The 20,854-nt window shown below is 37.0% G+C and overlaps 1 protein-coding gene across 3 annotated transcripts; it reads left to right on the forward strand.

The window, feature by feature from the left end:
- Positions 1–11,566: 11,566 nt before the first annotated feature.
- YDA (Protein kinase superfamily protein) lies at positions 11,567–20,595 on the forward strand. 3 transcript variants are annotated; one of them, XM_088514511.1, is made up of 14 exons: positions 11,567–11,728; positions 12,950–13,132; positions 13,235–14,062; positions 14,196–14,927; positions 15,306–15,393; positions 15,507–15,569; positions 15,871–16,031; positions 16,164–16,239; positions 16,586–16,645; positions 16,730–16,837; positions 16,996–17,235; positions 18,961–19,046; positions 19,313–20,030; positions 20,235–20,595. In XM_088514511.1, the coding sequence occupies exons 3-13, from the start codon at positions 13,530–13,532 to the stop codon at positions 19,809–19,811; spliced, it is 2,646 nt and encodes an 881-aa protein (XP_088370637.1). In that variant the 5' UTR covers positions 11,567–11,728; positions 12,950–13,132; positions 13,235–13,529; the 3' UTR covers positions 19,812–20,030; positions 20,235–20,595. The 3 variants fall into 3 exon arrangements, with proteins under 3 accessions (XP_088370637.1, XP_088370636.1, XP_059441215.2); XM_088514510.1 differs by having other exon boundaries at positions 12,950–13,107; XM_059585232.2 differs by lacking the exon at positions 12,950–13,132.
- The last annotated feature ends 259 nt before the right edge of the window (positions 20,596–20,854 follow it).

A 20,854-nucleotide genomic window follows, 5' to 3' on the forward strand; every position in this document is an offset into this window, starting at 1 on the left:
AGTTGCTATTGTCACTCCCAATCCAGACTACTCGACTTGGTGTCAACAAGACCAATTGATCCTGGGTGCAATCATCTCGTTTTGTTCGCCAACCTCAAACAGTGACCACTACCAGAGATGGAGTTGCTGCTATCACTTCCAATCCAGACTACTCAACATGGCATCAGCAGGACCAATTGATCCTGGGTGCAATCACCTCCTCCTTAATTGAATCCATTTTGATTTATATGCTCAAGTGTACCACATCTTATGAAGTCTGGTTCACACTTGAACAATTGTTCACCTCTCATTCTCAGGCCCACCTTATGCAAGTCCATCTCCAACTTGCCACACTCAAGAAGGGCGACTCCTCCATCTTTGATTATTTTCAAAAATTTATGGGCCATGTGGACACTCTTGTCGTAGTTAGTTAGGCACTCAACGATTTCGAGCTTACCGTTTTCCTCCTTGGAGGTCTTGGGTCAGACCACGACTCCCTTGTCACCTTTGTTACCACTCATGTGGACCCTATCACGATTGATGACCTATATGGGAATCTTCTTGCCCATGAACAAATACTCTCTCACAATGCTACAACCTTAGATGTTGCCTTTGCATGTGCAAATTTTGTGGCTAAAAATAGGCCTACCCGTCGACGTGGTGACCGCTACCCTTCATCCAATTTTGTCTATGGTAGTAGTGGGTAATACCAACATCAATATCGTCACCCCAGCCAATTTGGAAAGCAGCGTGGCAGGGGCATGGTGGACGTCCCCCTGACTTTCAACCCCTCCTCTTTTGTCAAGTATACCAAAAACCTGGTCATGCAGCTATCACCTGCCACCACCGCTTTGATAATTCCTTTCAACAAGAAAATACCTCCAATGCTCAAGCCTACGTTGATGCACCTCACTATCTTGAGGATCATAACTGGTACCTGGACTTTGGGGCTTCACATCACATCACGTCGGATCTTGCCATTCTCAACTTGAAGGCTGAGGAATATGGTGGTTCTAATCAAATTGGTGTTTATAATGGTACTGGGCTCTCTATCAAGCATATTAGGACTCCCCAAATTTCTAACCCTTCCTTTCAATTTAAATTACATAATGTTCTCCATGTTCCTCAAATTAAGAAAAACTTACTTTATGTGCATCAATTTACAAAAGCTACAAAGACTTATTTTGAGTTTCACCCATATCATTTTTTTGTGAAGGACCAAGCTACGGGGAACACTCTTCTACATAGGCGGAGTAATCACGGGCTCTACATCATTCCTTCTTTTTCATTAGTTAATAAATCGCGTCAACCAATTGCCTTGGTGGGTGAACGCGCATCTATATCAAGCTAGCATTCCCGGTTGGGTCATCCAGCCTTTAATGTTGTTCATCGTGTCTTATCTTCATTCAAGCGTCATTTCCTGCAAAATAAGAAGGATTCCACGTCTTGCATTGCCTGTCTTGGATCCAAGAGTCATCAACTACCCTTCCCCAAATCTCCACATCGTAGCAAATCTCCTTTAGAATTAATGTACACGGATGTTTGGGGTCCTTCTCCCACCTATTCCAAATCGGGTTTCAAATGTTTATAATATTTTTAGGGGTAATTACATTTTTTTACCATTAACTACTACATACCGTCAATATACCCCCATGAACTATCACGTTTACAACCTGACCACATCAAACTACCATTTACTTCCCAAAAACCTCATTCTGTCAATCAACATCGTAAAAAACTTGAAATGACCCAAATATTTTAACTTTATAAACAAAAGGGTAAATGTATAATAAATTCCTGAGTCAACGCGTGAAAACAAAAAGCTCCCTCAACTTTTTTTTTTTGTTTGAATTTTTACTCCATGGGTCAATTGAAAAGATGTCATAAGTTCTTCCGTTACGTTTTCTTCAAAATGTCTAACATTTGTCATTAAATCTCAAAATTCACCGTTTTGCCACATCAGCTTTTTTCCACCTCACTTTAATTTTTTTTTTAAAAAAATTTAATTTTAAAATTATATATATATATATATATATATATATTAAAGGGGTGGCTAGCGGTGGGGCTGCCACCCCTGGCCACCCTAAAACCCACTACTAGGGGGTAAGGGGTGGCTTTGCGGCCGCCCGAAACCCCCCAACGGGGTGGCTCGCGGCCACCCCATGGGTGTTGGGGTGGCCTGTAGGGGGTGGGCCACCCCTCCGCAAAGCCACCCCTAACCCCCTTGGGTTGGGGTGGCTTGCGGTCACCCTCGAATGGGTTAGGGGTGAATTTGCAAATTAAGTATTAGTTTGAGAGGAATATGTGTACTTTCCAAAAAAAAAAAGATGTAGTTGCGAAGTCACCCTTAGGCCTCAATGAAAGAGAGTGGCCACCCTTAGCAAAGGGGAGATGGTCGCTACATGACCACTCCAATAAAAAAGAAGGGTTAACCACACGGTCACCCTAACAAGGTAGAGGGGCAAGAGACATGACCACCCTCTACGGAGAGGAGAGGGTGGCCGCAAAAACAACTCTAATGAAAAAAAGGGGGTGGACACATGCCTACCCTTGATTTTTAATTTTTTTTTTCTGCTTTTTTTAAAGAAAAATCAAAACACATTTCAAATTTATGTTTTATAGAAAAAAATTTTAGCTTACTAGACCATTTTTTTTTTCTTTTCTTTTCTTTTCTTTCTGTTAACCTCACAAACAACATTTTTCATATAATGTACATGGCTCTCACCAAACACTTTAATTTTTACCTTTTCAAATACAAAACTATAACACTTTATGTTTCTTTTCCCCAACACTAGCAATATGGACATTAGTGTTATAATATAAGCTAAATTTTGATTTTTACATGTTTGAGTTTTTCATAGCCACTTTCCCATTATTTGTTCTAGTTTTCATTTTACCACATATTCTATGTTTAGGTTAACCATTCTTATAACTGAACTATTTCTAGAGTGAGAGGCTTTAACCACTTTCTAGAAAATCTTCCTCCTCTTGTAAGGGTTTTTTTCACCTTCTCGTGAGGGCTTTCCACCTCCCTATAAGGCTTTCTAAGGGAGGAGGAATGGACTCTTTTCTTTTCCTCCCTCCTCCCTTTCCTTTTATACTCTCTTTCCCGTTCTTAGTCCTTTTTGCTGTCTTTTTTGTTGTTTCCGACTAGACCAGGTGCTCCAGCCTCCTCCATATGCTTCGCCCAACCTTCTCCATCTCATCTCCGCTAGATCTCCATCGTGTCGTGCCGTGCGTCTCATCCTCAGAGCTGATTGGGTCTACTCTCTTTATCGGTCTCTTTCTCTCATGCGCCATCCCACCATTCTCCTCAGCTTCCCAGCTTCCCAATGCTGCCTGCCACACTCCGATCCGACCACCACGTAAGATCCACTTGCCAGAGCGCGCGTGTCTCTTGCGCTAGTCCATACGCCTTGCCTCCCATGCTCCGACTGCTAATATTGTTTGATGCTGGTTGTTTTGTTGTGTTTTTGTTTTGGATTTATGTCTCTTTGTACTTACTTGCTCCAATCCAGTGGTGGAGGCTTTTGTTCCGATCTGTGTGTTGGAATTCCTATCTTCTTTAGTCTGTGATTCGAACTTAGATAGTGCATTACCACTTCAATCACCTCTCGGTGGCTGTTGCAATTTCTATGTGGGGATTCAGATATGACGTAGTAGAAGACTAAGGTAACTAACCAAAGAGTAGCATCTTTGATTCTACAAGGAGAAGCATCAAACAATATGAGCACAAAGCGGATACATAAGCAAAAAGAGTTAAGGCGAACCTATCTTGATGTAGGACGATATTTACTTACATTTTCGGTAAAAACGAAAATAAGGAAAATATCAAAAATAATATTGGAACAACGCCGCTTGATCAGAATTTTACTTGTTCTCAGACAATGAAAGTACAAAAGGAAAGATTGTCACAATTCCCACTAAGAGGACTAGGTCACTTGTTTGAGCTATTTCCTACCTTTTGTATGTATTTCTGCATTGTTTTAATTCATTTTGGGTATGTTGTTGGGGAGCCCACCCTTTTTTCGGTTTACTGTTTTAGGATCGTCCACTCTCTCTTCCTTTCGAATAAAGAGTGTGAATGATTATCCCTTGTAACATTTTTCCTTATTAAATTAAAAAAAAAAAAAAAAAATAAGAGGTTAACTGTTATTGTTTATTTACACCTCACCTTTTATACGTCTAAGTAGATTGTTGATTATAAAAAATAAACAAAAAAGTAGATAGTTGTCAAAAGATTGATTACTTCTACTTATAATTTTCACCTTATGCCATGTCTAAAAGACTGGTAATGTTTTTAAAGGATATTTTTTTTATTTGATAAAATATAAATATGAAAATAATTTTAAGTGTTTTGTGTTTTTGGTTGTTTATTAATATTTTTGTTAAAAAACAAAAATCAAAACAAAAGGGAGAAGAAAAAAGTGTAATTAGTCTCTAGTTTTCTTGTGATATCATTTTAGTTATTGAATTTTTTTTTTTGACAATTACATCCCGAGGTTTTACACTAGTTTTAAATAGGTCATTATTATGTAAACCTAGCATCCAATAATTGATGGCATGCTACATTAAACGAATAAATTGATAACATATGGCTCATGTTAACACATCATATGTCAATTACATGTTCCATGTAGCAAATTTACTGTACATTACTAATTTATCATGAATAAAAAATTAAAAATAAAATAAAACAATTTATCTTTTTTTTAAAAAAAATACTAATAATAATAAAAAGATAATAAGAGGGGAAACAACTATAAGGGGAGGCTTCTCCTTACAGAGAATTTGGATCATCTCTAGTTCATTTGAATTGGAGGGGATCTAGCTGGTTTTATTTGAAGGGCAAAATTGTTAAAAAAAAGTGAAATGACAATTTTACCCTTATAAATAAAATCAACTGGATCTCCTCCAATTCAAAATCGTTGTCCCCTCACAGAAGGGTGGCTAGTCACCCCTCATTTAGTGAGGGCAACGAGCTAGTAAGGAGAGCTGTACCCCTTTTTCAAATGATTTTTTTTTTATTCATGGTAGATTTTTAATTTATGTTAAATTTGTCACGTATAACATATGATTATCACATAATGTGTTAGACGTAAGCCAAGTATCATCAACTTAATGATAACGTAAGCCAGTACTCTGTGTCTTCTCTGCAGTCTCTTCTGGTCTCCGTTTTGGTGGTTTGTTTTAGATCTATATCTAATTCTCTTCCCATCTTTATTTTGGTGGTTTTGTTATAAATCTAGTTTTTAGATTTAGATCTAATTCTTTATACTCATATCTACTTGTCCCGGCTGGCTTCTCCACTTTCCATTGCTTTTGTGCCAATCAACTAATGGAGTCTCGCGTGCTAGAACGTGTTTTTCACGCTCTAAGTCATGTTTTCCCGGAGATGTCTACGATGTCGTGCTCATCCACTACTACTTCTGGTGGATTTTGTTGTTTTTAGTTTTTGCTTTGATTTATTTTGTTCCTTTTGCCGAATAACTAATGGAAACTCGCGTGCTGGAGTGTGTTTCTCACGCACCAAGTCATGTCTTCCTGGAGATATCTACGATGTTGTGCTCATTCGTTGCCGCTTCTGGTGGGTTTTGTTGTTTTTAGTTTTTGATTTGATTTATTTTTTGTTCCTCTTGTCCTGGCTTTTGGGTCGAAGACGTGAGTTGATGATGCAGGAGAAATTTGAGAAAATTATTATTTTAATTATGCATGTGTGTTTTAATTTTCCTTTTATAATAAGGATTGGGTTTTCCCTTTTCCATTAGGATTATATTTTCCTTTTTTAATAAGGGTTGAGTTTCCTTTCTCATTAGGATTTGCTTTCCTTTTTCTATTAGGATTTGTTTTCCAATTAGGTTTGTTTGTCCTTTTCCTTGTTAATTTAGGAGATGCCTAGCATATATAAAGGCATCTAATCTTTGTTATTTTAGAATATAGTTTATACTATCAATTAAATTTAAGTCTTTCAAAGTTATTTCTTTGTTTGCTTATTTAGGATGCTTAGGGATTTTATCTTCCCTATTTGTTATTTTCTCTCCACCTGAGTTCCTTTTTCTATCTTCAATTCTTAGTTTCTGCTGTTATTATACGCTGTCAGAACAATTTTAGTTTTGCCTAGCGTTAGTTGGTATCAGAGCTTAGTGTCTTCTTATGATGGATTTTTTTCATTAATTTTTCATGACTAGTGGTCGTGGTCGACATGGATAGGTTCCAAATGAGGAAGTCCCTTACTATGAGCGCAATATACAAGACATGATGATTGAAGATTTGCAGAGGCAGGTTGCGGAGTTAACTCAGCGTCTAGCGGCACAAAACTTGGAGATGTATTGCGATATTGACGACCGCAATTCAAAATCCAATTTCGAGAACCCGTATCACAAGTCTGTTCTATTTTGGGAACAACGTGTTCGGAATGAATGACATGAAGACTCAGACTTCAAAGTTAAGTTTGTTGATGAAGAGTTTCAATATGAAGAAGACGTTGAAGATCCTTCTCAATGTTTCGTGGATTGGAATTCTCCACCAATTTATGATACATATGTCAATGATGAAGATCTTTTAGAGGTGGAGGAAAATTTTATTTTGAAAGAGGAAGAAATAGTTGATCCTTTTTGGGAGATTTATATGTCGCACGAATGGGAGAAGATAAATGAATACCGTGTGAAGATTGAAGTATCTCAATATGATATGCAGGGTTTTCAAACTACTATTCGTAGTCATATTGTGATGGGTTGTAAATTGTTTCTCTTCTGGTATCAAGTTGCATTGATGTTGAGAAGTACATGATGGAAGTGATTAATTGGACATCCAAAAGATCGAGGAAAAGATGATTTGAACTCAAGAGTGAGTTCTTTCCAACCTGGAGAGACTGATGCAAGAGAAATTTGAGAAAATTATTATTTTAATTATGCATGTGTGTTTTAATTTTCCTTTTAGAATAAGGATTGGGTTTTTCCTTTTCCATTAGGATTATATTTTCCTTTTTTAATAAGGGTTGAGTTTCCTTCCTATTAGGATTTGTTTTCCTTTTCTTACTAGGATTTGTTTTCCAATTAGGTTTGTTTTTCCTTTTCCTTGTTAATTTAAGAGGTGCCTAGCCTATATAAAAGCATCTAGTCTTTGTTATTTTAGAATTTAATTTATACTATCAATTAAATTTCAGTCTTTCAGAGTTATTTATCTATTTGCTTATTTAGGGCGCTTAAGGATTTTCTCTTCCCTATTTGTTATTTTCTCTCTTCTTGAGTTTCCTTTTTCTATTTTCAATTCTTAGTTTGTGCTGCTATTATACGCTGTCAGAACAATCTTAGTTCTGCCCGGCGTCAGTTGACTCCTGACCTTTGGGCCAGAAAATAAGTTTTGAAAATTTGGACTACCCATGTCTTAGATCCAATCTACCTGGAATAGATACATGAGTTAGCAGAAGCTAATATCATAAATAGGATTTGATTGTAGGAATTTTTTAATTGTATTTATGATTTTGTAATTTCATAACATTTAACAATATTTTATCAGATGTTTATATTTTATGATGTAAGAGATGTTATGCTCTTGATATTTTGTCAATGAATTCTAAAAGATTCCTATTTAAAAAAAAAAAAAAAAAAAAAAAAGTGATTTTTAGAAGCATAATTAGTGCTTGGTAAAATTGCGATTTGGTATTAAATAATCATGTGTTTTAAAAAATGCACCACATTCTCTAGGATTTGAAAGCATGAATTTTGTCATATTTTCAAATTGCTATTTTTTTCTTTTTCTTTTTCAAATCCACTCTCATACAAAATACTTTTTGTCATTTTATTTAAAAAGTGTAATTCTAAGAATACTTATATCTCATTCCACTTTGATTTTTTTTTTTTTTCTTTTAATATAGGCCGATAGAAATTGTCATATTAGTTCAATAATATGGAAAGACAATAAAGAGAATAACTTCGGTCAGGATGTAGTGTAAAACTCATATTTTACAGCATCCAATAAAAATGTAACACCTCAATTAAAAATACCAAATACAATAGAGGATAACTTCTATAAGGAGCTGGTGTAAACTAGTTCCTTTGTGCCCACCAATTAAAATTGGACAGCTAAGATTATCACACCAAATCAAATGAGGTGAAAAACACCGGATTAAAACACCAACTCCCATCATCCACAAAACCCTCATTTTCCTCCTCTCCCTCTCCCTCTTTCTCTTTCACTGGCGGCACTGTGCATCCAATAATTTTTCTCCTCAAACCCATAAGCTAAGAACTGGAATTTTCTCCACACATTGGATTTTGGTGGGTTTCTCTCCTCAAATTAGCTAAGAACTTCTCTCGGTGCTCTCTCTCTCTCTCTTGCCAGCGGCATGGCAGAGATCTTGCCGGAACCCAACCTCTCTCTCTCTCTCCCGCCGGAACCCAACCTTTCTTTTTCTCTGGATTTTTGTCAAATAATCTGGTTTTAGTGTCAAATTATTTAGTGTCAAATAATTGCTTAAATGTCTGATTTTTTCTTACATTATAAATTGCTTCTTTAAACTAAGATCATTAGTGACCAAATAATTACAAGCTACTTTGAGGTTGTGTTGGCAGGACATTGTAATTCCTGCAATTGAAGCAATGGAAAGAAGAGACATTAAAGTTGTGAATGTTTTCAAAATCTTTTGTTGATCTAAATGGCAGGGCATAAGCCTCCAAACAAGAATATGTCAAATTAATTTTGTGGTGTCCCTCAGCAATATTGATGTTCAAAAACGTTGACGTGGAGAAAGCACTGGGCAGCAGAGAAATTTTTTTCTCTGCTGCCGGTGTGTGTCTGTGAGAGTGAGAGTGAGAGTGAGAGAGGGCAGCATGGGTTGGGCTCTGTCATCTTCTCCGTCAAAATTTGGGCTGTCCTCCGGTGTCGTCAATGGCAAGCTCTGGGCTGGGTTGCACGGCACCGTTGGAGAGAGAGAGAAAGAGAGAGGGAGAGGGAGAGGAGAAAAATGAGGGTTTTTGCGGATGATTGGAGTTGGTGTTTTAATCCAGTGTTTTTCACCTCATTTGATTTGGTGTGATAATCCTAGCTGTCCAATTCTAATTGGTGGGCACAAAGGAGCTGGTTTACACCAGCTTCTTATAAAAGTTATCCTCAATACAATAAGCATGGAAACAATAGATTTTATGAACAAAAGAAAATCTATCGACAACCAAAGAGGCTAACAAACAATGTCAAGAGACCAACCATATCTACCCGTAAACCATCCATGCCTCCTCCTTTGCCGAAACCAGTGTCGGAGTTACGTTGGTCTTTGAAGCGGTGGTGGGTTTTTAGGGTTTGGGGTTGACATTGAGTAAAAGGGTAAATTAGAAGTGCCTTTTTGTCTTTTTTTTTTTTTTTAATAAAATTCAGTGGTTTCATGTTTATTGTATTTGGTGTTTTTAAATGATGTGTCATTCGATTATTAGATGCTGTAAAAGTAAGGTTTTACAAATTACAGCCCATCTTGATAGTAGGGGCTCTCGACAATAAAAGATGAATGTATAGCATTTTTTTTTTTTTCTAATAATGTAGCATTACTCATTTAAAAATACTTTTTTAACCAAATAGACTTTTTTTTTTTTTTTTGAAACATATCATACTCATTCATTGATAAAAGTTGCGAGCCTAAAAGCTCTTACAAACAGAGCTAAAAGCTCTGAAGTAAATCATAGCCGAAGCTAAAGATACAGTCATCAACAACAGACCAAATCAACCAAAACACAGCATCTGCTAACCTATGACTAAATATCAGGTTAAAAACTTAGATCTGCATCAAACAGACACCATCTAATGCATAGGTAGCACTTATTCCTTGGCCTTGAGAGCAAAACCCCCAAGCCGATACTTATTCCTCGGCTTTGAGAGCAAAACCCCCAAACCGATACTTATTCCTCGGTCTTGAGAGCAAAACCCACAAGCCGATACTCATCCTCTTCAACTTGAAAGCCAAGATAAATTTCACATCCACAACCCAAAAGTTTGGACCAGTAATATCGTCCAGCAACCGGGCGCAACAAAGCAGGAGGAGAAAGCCTTATTACAACCAAATAGACTTTTAATTGCTATTCAATGGTAATGGTTTCAAAAACGCTTCAAAGTCAAGGATCTCAATTTACAGTCTTCTCCTATTCGAACACAACTGTAAAGTCAACAGAACTATAAAGTCAACGGATTCATGCCCAAAAACCCAAAAAAGACCAAAACCAAATAACAAATAACCCAAAAATAAGATTCTTCAACAGAAAAACCAGAATCGGTGAGAATCCATTTAAGAGGGATGGCTGCTAGCAACACTCACAAAATCATTAAACTTTCAGCACTACAATATTGACTCTGATAATGATTGGAATTGGCTGCAATGGTTAGAAAATAAATATGTGGGAAATTCAAAAACTAAAGAAAGCAAAGTAAAAAAATTGTATGAGAAATTTTTGAACTCTTGACAATGAGACAAATATGAGTATTGCTCTTAGATAAATACCGCCTCCCATTTTATAGCAATTTTATTATCACGATACGATACTGATCGGATTATAGTGTGCACATTACAAACTCTGAACAAGAAAAAATTGTACAACATCAAAGGAGAGGATGAAAAATTGTGTATATCTTGAATTTTTGAAGACAACCTTTTATGCGGGCTTGTGCGAGTGTCAATGCAACACGCGCATGGAACACTAGGTGACACCACTAGTATGTGTCTACCCAAAAATTATTCTAGAATAAGAAAAAGACAATTCCTTATAAAGCACATTAAATTCTTACAACTTTTCAACGTGCGATAAGTGTAAAACACAAATAGAGAGAGAGTTGAAATTTTCAAATGAAAAAAAAAAAAAAAAAAAATCTTTAATTTTCATGAACTAATTTCAATAACTATCACCTATTGATTGCAACCCCTAGAAAGTTCATATATCATAACAGGTGTTCAATAGTCGAGAATCTATTTAGGCAAGTGAACTCTATAAAAACTTTATCTAGTTACTTTTCGGATTTGACGAATAATTACAAAGAATTCCAATATATCTGATAATGAGCTCTCGATAAAATTTTTTACAGTAAAAGTAGTTGATTAATGGACAGTCATTAAAAAAAAAAAAAAAAAAAAAAAGGTATTTAACTAAATTTACACATAATTTTAAAATTTTAATTACTAAAAAATAATAAATTGATTATGTAATTATTTTTCTCCTTTGTGATCAGCTATGACGTTTCTTTTTGCAAGAAGGTTCTATATAATTTCTTTTAATTTGTGAAGAAGCCAAGACCAAGAAAAAGAACCACAATTGTTTAAAGCATTGATGATAATGGAATATAAGATAATATATAATTTTGGAAGTTGCCGTTAAAGAACACACCAAAAACAAAAATCCCATGCTCCTCGGATCACCATACGGCCGTGTTCCTACACGCTACTCGTTGACAAAACACGACCACTAACATCATCGTCGTCCGACCGACGGTCAGGATGACCCAGTCCCACGTTGTTATTATACATCACGCGTCTCAGGTGGGTCTTCCTGTTTTCAATAATTAATCACTCGAAAGGTTTCAGACAAACCCAAAAAATAAAATATTAAAAAAATAAAAAAATCTCTCTGTCTGAAAAGTGTTTCCTATCTTTGGATCTCTCTCTCTGTGTCTTTTCAGCTTCTCTGCTTTTTCTTCTTTGGTGTTTGTGACATTTGGAGCTGCTGGTGGAGCAAGAGGATCATGTTTTTTGGGGCTGTGCATACACTGTAGTACTGTAAGTGTTTGTTAGGGTTTTGGTTTTGGTGCTTTGAGCTGACTTGAGCTGCAAAAAATGATCATTTTAATCTGGGTTCTTTTGTTATACATGGTTCTGTTGGGGTTTTCAACTTGGGAAGTATTGCTCACTGTGTTTGAAGGAATCTTTCTGTGCTTTTGTTGCTTGAATTGTGAGTGATTTTGGTGTTTCCAAGTTGGAAATTTTGAATTTTAGCTGAAGTTGGAGATGGGTTTTGATTTTTGTCATGTTTCGTAATTTAATTTGTGTGAATGAGTTTGTTTCTTTATGGGTACTAATTTTGGTGAGTGCGATTGATATTTGTTGACATGAATGGTTGAATAGTTAGATCTGTGTTGAAAGACTGTGATTTGGGCTTTTGAGCTTGAGTGCAATACAGCAATATCGTCGAAGTGATAAGTATTACAGGATGGGTCTGTTACGATATAGGAGTGTCAAGGTATAATGTGCTAGAGCAAATTATATTGCTGAGTGTATATGCATCTTTTTCAATATTTTAAAACTGACATGGAATGAGCTATTGATGTTGAAGAGCTGGTTTGGTTCTCATTGGGACATGCTTTCTGAATACGGATTAGGCATTCCAACCCCAAGTTTGCCAATGAAACAGAAATTATGTAACAAAAAATTTAAAGCCAATGGATTTGGGTGTGAGTGGTTTACAAGGGTTTCTTTTGGTTTATGCTACTGAACTTAATTAGAGAAATGTGGGTTCCTTTACACAAACTGATAATTTTAACATCCATGTAACTTTATCATGAGAATATGGGTTGTTTTAGGGTAGACTGTTAGTATGACCCATCTCGGTTTGAAAGTATTACTGACTGTTCTATTAGCTTGATGCCAATCCATTTTGAAATGATGTGTGATTTCTAGCTGAGAAGTTGGTGGCAGAGAATGGTTTGCCATGATATTTGGATCTTAGTCCAGACCTGTTAGCAAGTGAAGAAATCTACTAGATAGAATAAGCTCTTTAAATCCAAGTAAGTATAACTAAGTAGAAATCCTTGGCGGTTTTCCTTTCATAAGGTATGGTCTAGACGAAGTGGATGGAAAACCCATTTCAATATAGGAATTGCATTCATCCCTGTGGTATTTTGATTGACATGTATCTGATAATCATTATAGACTTTGCAATGTGCCTAATAGCTCCAGCTGTGTCCTGAAACCATGGCAAATCTAACCTCTGTCTACCTTTAGGGTTAACAAACCATGTGCTTGGAAGATGCTGGAAAACAAACATTCAAAAAGTGCAAGTTTGATAGATTTCGCTTCTAGACGAGGGATCCAAGCACAAGGGTCTGTAGTGGGGCATAGTGGGAATTATCCTCGAGACACTGCTCTGTTGCTGCTCATTTGTTGAGTTCTCTGACTATTGTTCATGTATACTTAATTTTATAAGTTTAAGATTTGAAGATGTAATATTCGTATCCATTAATTTGGCATTGGTTTGGGTGAAATCTGACAATAAATCCTTCTGTACAGGTCCCTATAGAGTACAATGTCTTTTGAGCCACCCTACTCTGGTTGACACTCCAGAAAAGAGCTGGATTGGATGGCTGTCTGTGCTCTGTTTATGTGGAGATTTTTTGGATAAGGCCATTGAATTAGATCTCCTAATTGCTGACATATCAGGTCCAAATCTGGTTGTTGACTTGGTGTACATGTTATGGCTTATCTATAACCAAGGAGTATTGAAACTCAGAATTTGGCCTTCATTTCTGGGCTTTTTTTTTTTTTTTTTTTTTTCTTCGCATTTCTGTAAGTTTGTTGCATAACCATGCCTCCATGGTGGGGAAGGAAGAAAGCAAACAAGGAAAGTTTCTTTGATACAATACACCGAAAATTTAAGAGTGCATCTGAAGAAAAGTGCAACAGTAGATCAGGAGGGTCTCGGGGACGCAGTAGTGACACTGTTTCAGAAAGAGGATTCCGATCCAGTCTGCCTTCAAGATCACCGTCGCCCTCAACACAAGTATCACGTTGTCAAAGTTTTGCTGAAAGATCTCAGGCCCAACCACTTCCACTTCCTGGGGTACACCTTCCTAATATTGGGCGTGCTAACTTGGGAATTAGTGCATCATCAAAGCCAGGATTGGACAGAGGCTCTAAGCCACTAGTTTTTCCCCCTCCAAGACCTGGATGTGTCCCAAACAGGGCTGATCCTGCAGATACTGAGGCTGATATAGCCACTGCTTCTGTTTCTAGTGATTCCACAATCGATAGTGATGATCCATCCGATTCACGACTTCTTAGCCCCCTGGCTTCTGACTATGAAAATGGAAACAAAACCACTGCGAACAGCCCTTCGAGGTGAGCCTGCTCTTATGTCATTTAAAGTATTTTTTTGGGCTATTATGATCTCTTAATTGACTATGGTGATGGATGCATCATACTTATATATCTGTTCCTTCCCTGACAATTTTTTCTTTTACCTTTGCTGAAGTGTAATGCACAGGGATCAGTACCCTGTTGTCAATCAAAAGAACTCGAGAGAGATATTGAAACCAGCTAATCTTTTATTCAGCAATCAATTTCTCTCTACATCACCTAAACGGAGACCTTTAAGTGCGCATGTGCAAAATTTACAGATTCCTTCACACAGTGTTTTCTGTAGTGCTCCAGACAGCTCGATGTCAAGTCCTTCTAGAAGTCCGATTAGAGTGTTTGGGCCTGAGCAAGTTATGAACTCTGGTTACTGGACAGGAAGATCTTATCCAGAGATAGCTTCTGGGCAGTGCTCTAGTCCAGGTTCAGGTTATAATTCTGGGCATAATTCAGTAGGGGGGGATATGTCGGGACAGCTGTTTTGGCCACACAGCAGGTGTAGTCCTGAGTGTTCTCCAATTCCTAGTCCCAGAATGACAAGTCCAGGTCCTAGCTCCAGAATACACAGTGGTGCTGTCACCCCTCTGCATCCACGAGCTGGAGGAGCTGCCGCAGATTCGCCTACAACCCGGCCTGATGATGGGAAACAACAAAGCCACCGTTTGCCTCTTCCTCCAATAACAATTTCAAATTCTTGTCCTTTTTCTCCCACATATTCAGCAGCTACAACTCCCTCAGTTCCACGTAGTCCTGGTAGGGCAGAAAATCCTACAAGCCCTGGTTCTCGCTGGAAGAAGGGACGTCTGCTAGGGAGGGGTACATTTGGACATGTATATCTTGGTTTTAACAGGTCCGTAGCCGAAGGATGTATGCCTAACTGTTATTTTTAATGTATATTTATATATATTGCTCTGCTTGTTTCTCATGATTGCATGTATGACATTAATGATGTTGTCCGCTGCAACATTACCAATATAGCCAGTTATATGAGATTAAAATCGGTGGTTATTATTAAGTATCATGCATCAGGGAATTACACTTATATTTATTTTACTATATTATTGAATCTTAGATTGATGGTGTCTTCAGACTCAAAATTGAGTTCTATGATTGTTTACATGCCATAGAATTGAGGTTATTCAGTATTTGTTGTGCACAATTTCCTTTTACTTATCAAAAAAAAAAAATATTTTTGCAAGTCTCATTTGATTTAATTTTTGGGCCTTAGTGAAAGTGGCGAGATGTGTGCTATGAAAGAGGTAACTCTGTTTTCAGACGATGCAAAATCAAAGGAAAGTGCACAGCAGCTGGGGCAAGTAGGTTTTCTTTGGTAGATTTGGCAGTAATTTTATAGCATAGCAACAAGAATATATACCTTTTGCTTTTGAGAAGTTTGAGTTATTTTATACTTATCAGTGGCATCTAACAGGAAATTACGATGCTAAGTCGCTTGCGGCACCCAAATATAGTACAGTATTATGGATCTGAGACTGTAAGTTGTTTGTGCCTTTTGGCTTCATTTTAAATATGATTCCTCTTACAAGCTTGCTGTGATCCATGTCAAGGAACTTGTCATTATGAAAAGTTATTGGTTATGATTATTGTTTGAACTTCGAAACTACTGAGCCTTTTTGGATGTTGCAGTACTTTATTTTAAGTCAGTGAACCTAGTTTATTTACTTATTTAATGTATACTTTTTTAAGGTTTTGTCTACTTAAAGTAATGTTAGGACCAATAGGGGCAATTGACAGATTGTTTTGAACTTTCTTTTTTCTCTTGTTTTATTGTGCAGGTAGATGACAAACTATACATATATCTAGAGTTTGTATCTGGTGGTTCCATCTATAAACTGCTTCAAGACTATGGTCAGTTTGGTGAAATTGCTATTCGCAGTTATACTCAACAAATTTTGTCAGGGCTTGCATATCTACATACTAAAAACACTGTCCATAGGTGAGTTTGGTTAATATGGTTCCTAGTTTGATTGTTGTCGGAACATTATCTATTGGTTAATCTTGTTGGCCTTTGTGTTTTCATCATTTTGGACTTCTTTTATGGTAATTGGTAATTTGTAATTCTGATTAGGGACATCAAAGGAGCAAATATTCTGGTCGACCCCAATGGCAGGGTGAAATTGGCAGATTTTGGGATGGCGAAGCATGTAAGATCATTTATATGCAGTTTTTGTAGTTTCTTTGTAAATCCTACCACACTAACAAACAATTGCACGTTACACTTAAGCTGCTATAATTTCTTTTGTCAATACAGTTGGTTTCAAAAAAGATGGTAACATTGATATGTGATGCTATAGATAAGAAGAAATGCTGCAAAAACTTTATCAGTTACTTGTTTTGTTTAGATCTTTAGACTTTGTCATAGAAGAACAGAAAGAATCTGGTTAAAAATGGACTTGCGAAGTGGTACTAAGTAACCTGGTTTAGGTCAGATTTGAATACTTAAACCATGACTTTGGGTTCTGATCTTGCTTTTCTGAAAATGATTTGCAGATTACTGGGCAGTCTTGTCCTTTGTCATTTAAGGGAAGCCCTTACTGGATGGCACCTGAGGTCAGCATTGTTTTGTTGTCATACTTATGTCACCATATTTTATGTGCATCCTGGTAATAGTTTTTAGTTTCATCAATTGCCTAGGTTATCAAGAATTCAAATGGTTGTAATCTTGCTGTTGATATATGGAGCCTTGGATGCACTGTTTTAGAGATGGCTACAACAAAACCACCGTGGAGCCAGTATGAAGGGGTTAGTGAAAACTGGATACTAAGGCTTAAATATAATGAATTTCTTGTATATTGCATTCAAAGTAAGTAATTAAGTAATAAAATCCATTCGTCGGTGAGAGCTGCATGCCAGACATTGATTTTTTTACATGTTTTCTTGTGTTGTGTGCTTCTTCAAAGGTTGCTGCTTTGTTTAAGATTGGAAATAGCAGGGAACTCCCTCCAATTCCTGATCATCTATCAGAGGATGGAAAGAATTTTGTGAGGCTATGTTTACAGCGTAATCCATCACATCGTCCTAGTGCTGAGTGGCTTTTGGAGCATCCTTTTGTTAAGAATGCTGCACCACTAGAAAGACCCGTTTTGAGTGCTGATCCTTCTGATGCACCACCTGTGGTTACAAATGCAGTGAGATCTCTGGTACAAGCAATTCTTTTCTTTTCTTTTTCTCATAAGTCATGATCAATATAATTTTGATGCCATGGCTGCATATATGTAAAGCATTGTTATTTATTTTTAGTCGGATTAACTGGTTTAGAGTAAAAAAAAAAAAAAAGGAGCAATGACTTAATCTGGACTTGTTTTAACCCATTTATTCACTTAACCCAACCTTAAATTTATTTATTTTTTTTTTTTTTCGCGTTGAAATTTTTTTCATGACCTTATTGACCTCACCAGGAGGTTAGCTATGTGCTGTGTATTATCAACAATTTCGATAAACGCATTTCAAGTAATTGAAGTAAAACCTGACCTGTTGACCCTTTGGCTTGATAGGGCTTCCAAATTTACCTGATCTAATGATTGAGTATCACAAAGCAATTGTATTTTGAGTACTTGGCTGAATGTAATTTAAGAATTTTCATTTAGCAGAAGGGGAAGTTAATTGTTGCATAATTGTTTTCTGATCTGTTTCATAATGATTGCATAGATGTTGTGTATCTATTTCAATCTTTGTTCACAGAATCAGTTTAAAGCACTAGCAGCAGACACGCTATAGCTCATTCCCTTCCTTATAGTTAGGGAAAATTTAAAAAAAATCACAAAAATCCACCCACATCAGTTTTTCCTTAAATTTAACATTAAAGGGGGAAACACTATAGCTACCCAATGCTTTATTTTAATGCTAAAAATACCACACGTCTCTCTCCTTTCTCCTCTCATGTTTCCCAATCTTTTCTTCCTCCTCTCCTCCTCTCTCTCCTCTCTTCTTCATCTTCTTCTTCTTTCCTCTCTCTCTCTCTCTCTCATGTTCTCTCCTCTCCCATTTTCAGTCAAGAACAGGACTGAACAAACAAAAAAATGAAGACCAAAATCTTCAAAACAATGAAACCCATAAAATCCTCAAAAAGCATAGATCACAAATCCACAAAATCTTCAACCCAAAAACATTGAATATTCCACCACTCGAAATCAGCAGAAATCAACAAACAATAATAATATCAGAACCTAGAAATCAATGGAGACAAGAGAGAGAGAGATTGAGAGACAAAGAAGAAAGAGAGAGAGAGAGAGAGAAGACGCTGACGGTGAGAGACGAAGAAGAGAGAGATAGGGAGAAAAGAGACGGATTTTTCTAGAATAGAAAAAAGAAAAGTAAAAGTAAAAAAAAAAAATTATTTTAATGATATAGGGAAGATATAGGGAATTTATTGTGGGGAATATTTAGATAGGGAACTAAAAAGTAGTTTTGTTCCCTAAATTTAAGAAAAATGGTTGGGTATATGCTGCTAGTGCTCTAAGTTGACACTTCCAGTGCTTCCAATCTTCTTCATATATTAGTTGGTGACTATCATGTGGAAACAAACACTTATATTATGTTCCTAACGCCGACACGATTAGCTTGTCAACTTCCACAACTTAGATGTGGAAACACGATTATGTGTGTGTTGTCATACTAGTGGTTGAACTTGTATAATGCCTACATTTATATAGAATGAGGTATGCTATTGAGGACCTGATGCTTTGGTGCCTTTGAATTGTAGTTAATCTGTAATTCCTGAAATAAAGAATTGTCTAGTTAACTTGATGCTGGTGAACTTGTATGGATCTTTAATTAGTTCCCTTTGTTCTCTTATCCGACTGTTGTGGTTTCTGTTGGTCTGCCATCAGTTAACAGTTGGTTTATACACTTAAATCTTCTTTCAGGGACATGCACGAAGTTCTCCATGCTTAGACTCCGAAGGAGTGGGTATCCATCAGTCTAGAGGCTCAAAAACTGGTTCAGGATCCAGGTCTTCTCTCTGTCTCTGCTCATAGACGTATACACTTGTATAAGTGAAGCCTAGGATGCATCATTTATGTATGTATGCAGAGATGGCTAATCTAGTAACAAGTTGTTAAGAACTAATGGCACCTGAGCGGTCTCCTGATGCTTGTTCTTTCTATGAAGACTGGGTCACTTTAGGCATCACATAAGGCTGTCATTATGTGGGCCATTCATAACCTTAATATAGTCATTTGCTCCCCTAAATTTTTCTCTTTTTCTTTTTGTTTCCAGTGATGCCCATGCGATATGGAATATATCATGCCCAGTTTCTCCTGTGAGCCCTCTTCTACGTTCAAGGTCACCACAACATATGAGCGGAAGGACATCTCCCTCTCCCATTTCTAGCCCTCGCACCCCATCTGGTTCATCAACACCCCTTACTGGTGGTACCGGTGCCATCCCATTTCACCAACCGCAGCAGCTAGCAACCTACGCATATGATGGTGTGGCAATGATACAAAGAAGCCAAAACAGTTTCTATACTAATGGTAGCACCCCCTATCACGAGCCAAACCCTGACCTATTTAGGGGGATGTCACAAGCTTCTCATGCCTTCCGTGATATAATTTTATCTGATAACAGTACTCTTGGAGACCAGTCGGGACGGCCTCTCCGAGTGGACACAAGGGAATTGTATGATAAGCAGCTCTTAAGGGAACCCTTAAAGCAAAATTTGTTCCTGGAACTTATGCCCAGCTCGCCAATTCTTGGTCGTAAGAATGGAATCTGATTTGCATGTAAATCCCTGACAAGAGCAAGATTCCAGGCCATGCAAGATTCTTTCCAATGCTTGAAGGGTATCATATTCATGGCCGATATCACAAGTTTGTACTTTAGCAATTCAAGTTGGGGAAGCATTTGAATAAGGTTGGATCTTTTGGAAGCCTAAATGATGGGGGAGAGACGTGGTTTTCTAATTCCCTCAGTACGGGGTTGATCGGTTCAAATGGTAAGCGATAATCGTAGCAAACAATAGGCTTTCAAGGCTATGATTGCTATGTTGACATTGATTGAAGTGTTCACCCTCATTTTCAGTATTCCACTGTTATTGTTAACTTTGTATTTTATTTTATTTTATTTTTTCCCGTTATCAACTTTAATCGCTTCATAGGGCTCAAAAGCTGATTGGAAAATGAAATCGTTGATGTTGCAGGAAAAATATGGCCTCTGAAGATCCAGCAGTCGGCAGTTCCTTACAATGAAGAACATTTCTGCATGTGTAAAGAAATGTACATTTTTACCACACCTGAAAAACAGAAAAGGTATAACAGCTACTATGATATGGACCATGAATATTTTTGCATTTTTCTCTTTTGGAAAGGGGGGGATTGGTGGTGGCAGCAGCAAAGAATCTTTTGTACAGAAGGATGAGGATTTTAGTCAAAGATTTTGTAAAGATGGCCGAGAAATTTGCCAGGCGTTCAATCTCTTGTATCAGCTAATGGGCTGTAATGCTGAATACTGTTGTAACTACATTATACCTACATCTAATTGAAGAAATCTAGTTCATATTCTGTCTTGCTTTCAAGATACTTGCATTAAACCTTGCGTCTTCAACCCAACAACCTCGCAGCCAGTCAATTGAGCATGCCACTTCAGAAAACTATGAAACACCTTGAAAATATGTGAAACCCTAATTAGGTTCGAATGAGAAGTTATTTCATTTCTTCACGTTCCTGTTTGAACGATTGCAGTTTTTATAAATCGACTTTATGTCAATGTTTTCTTAAGTTTAGTAGTCTAGGTAGTACAAATATATGTTATTGCCGTATA

The sequence above is a fragment of the Corylus avellana genome, chromosome 3 (assembly GCF_965113065.1).
Source record: "Corylus avellana chromosome 3, dhCorAvel1.hap1.2, whole genome shotgun sequence".
Taxonomy (NCBI): domain Eukaryota; kingdom Viridiplantae; phylum Streptophyta; class Magnoliopsida; order Fagales; family Betulaceae; genus Corylus; species Corylus avellana.

Bases quoted from the DNA above. Each gene is read 5' to 3' on its own strand.
- YDA (XM_088514511.1), top strand. From the start codon at position 13,530: ATGCCTCCATGGTGGGGAAGGAAGAAAGCAAACAAGGAAAGTTTCTTT. The intron at 16,032-16,163 runs GTGAGTTTGGTT...AATTCTGATTAG, and splicing joins ACTAAAAACACTGTCCATAG to GGACATCAAAGGAGCAAATA. The intron at 17,236-18,960 runs GTACAAGCAATT...ATCTTCTTTCAG, and splicing joins CAAATGCAGTGAGATCTCTG to GGACATGCACGAAGTTCTCC.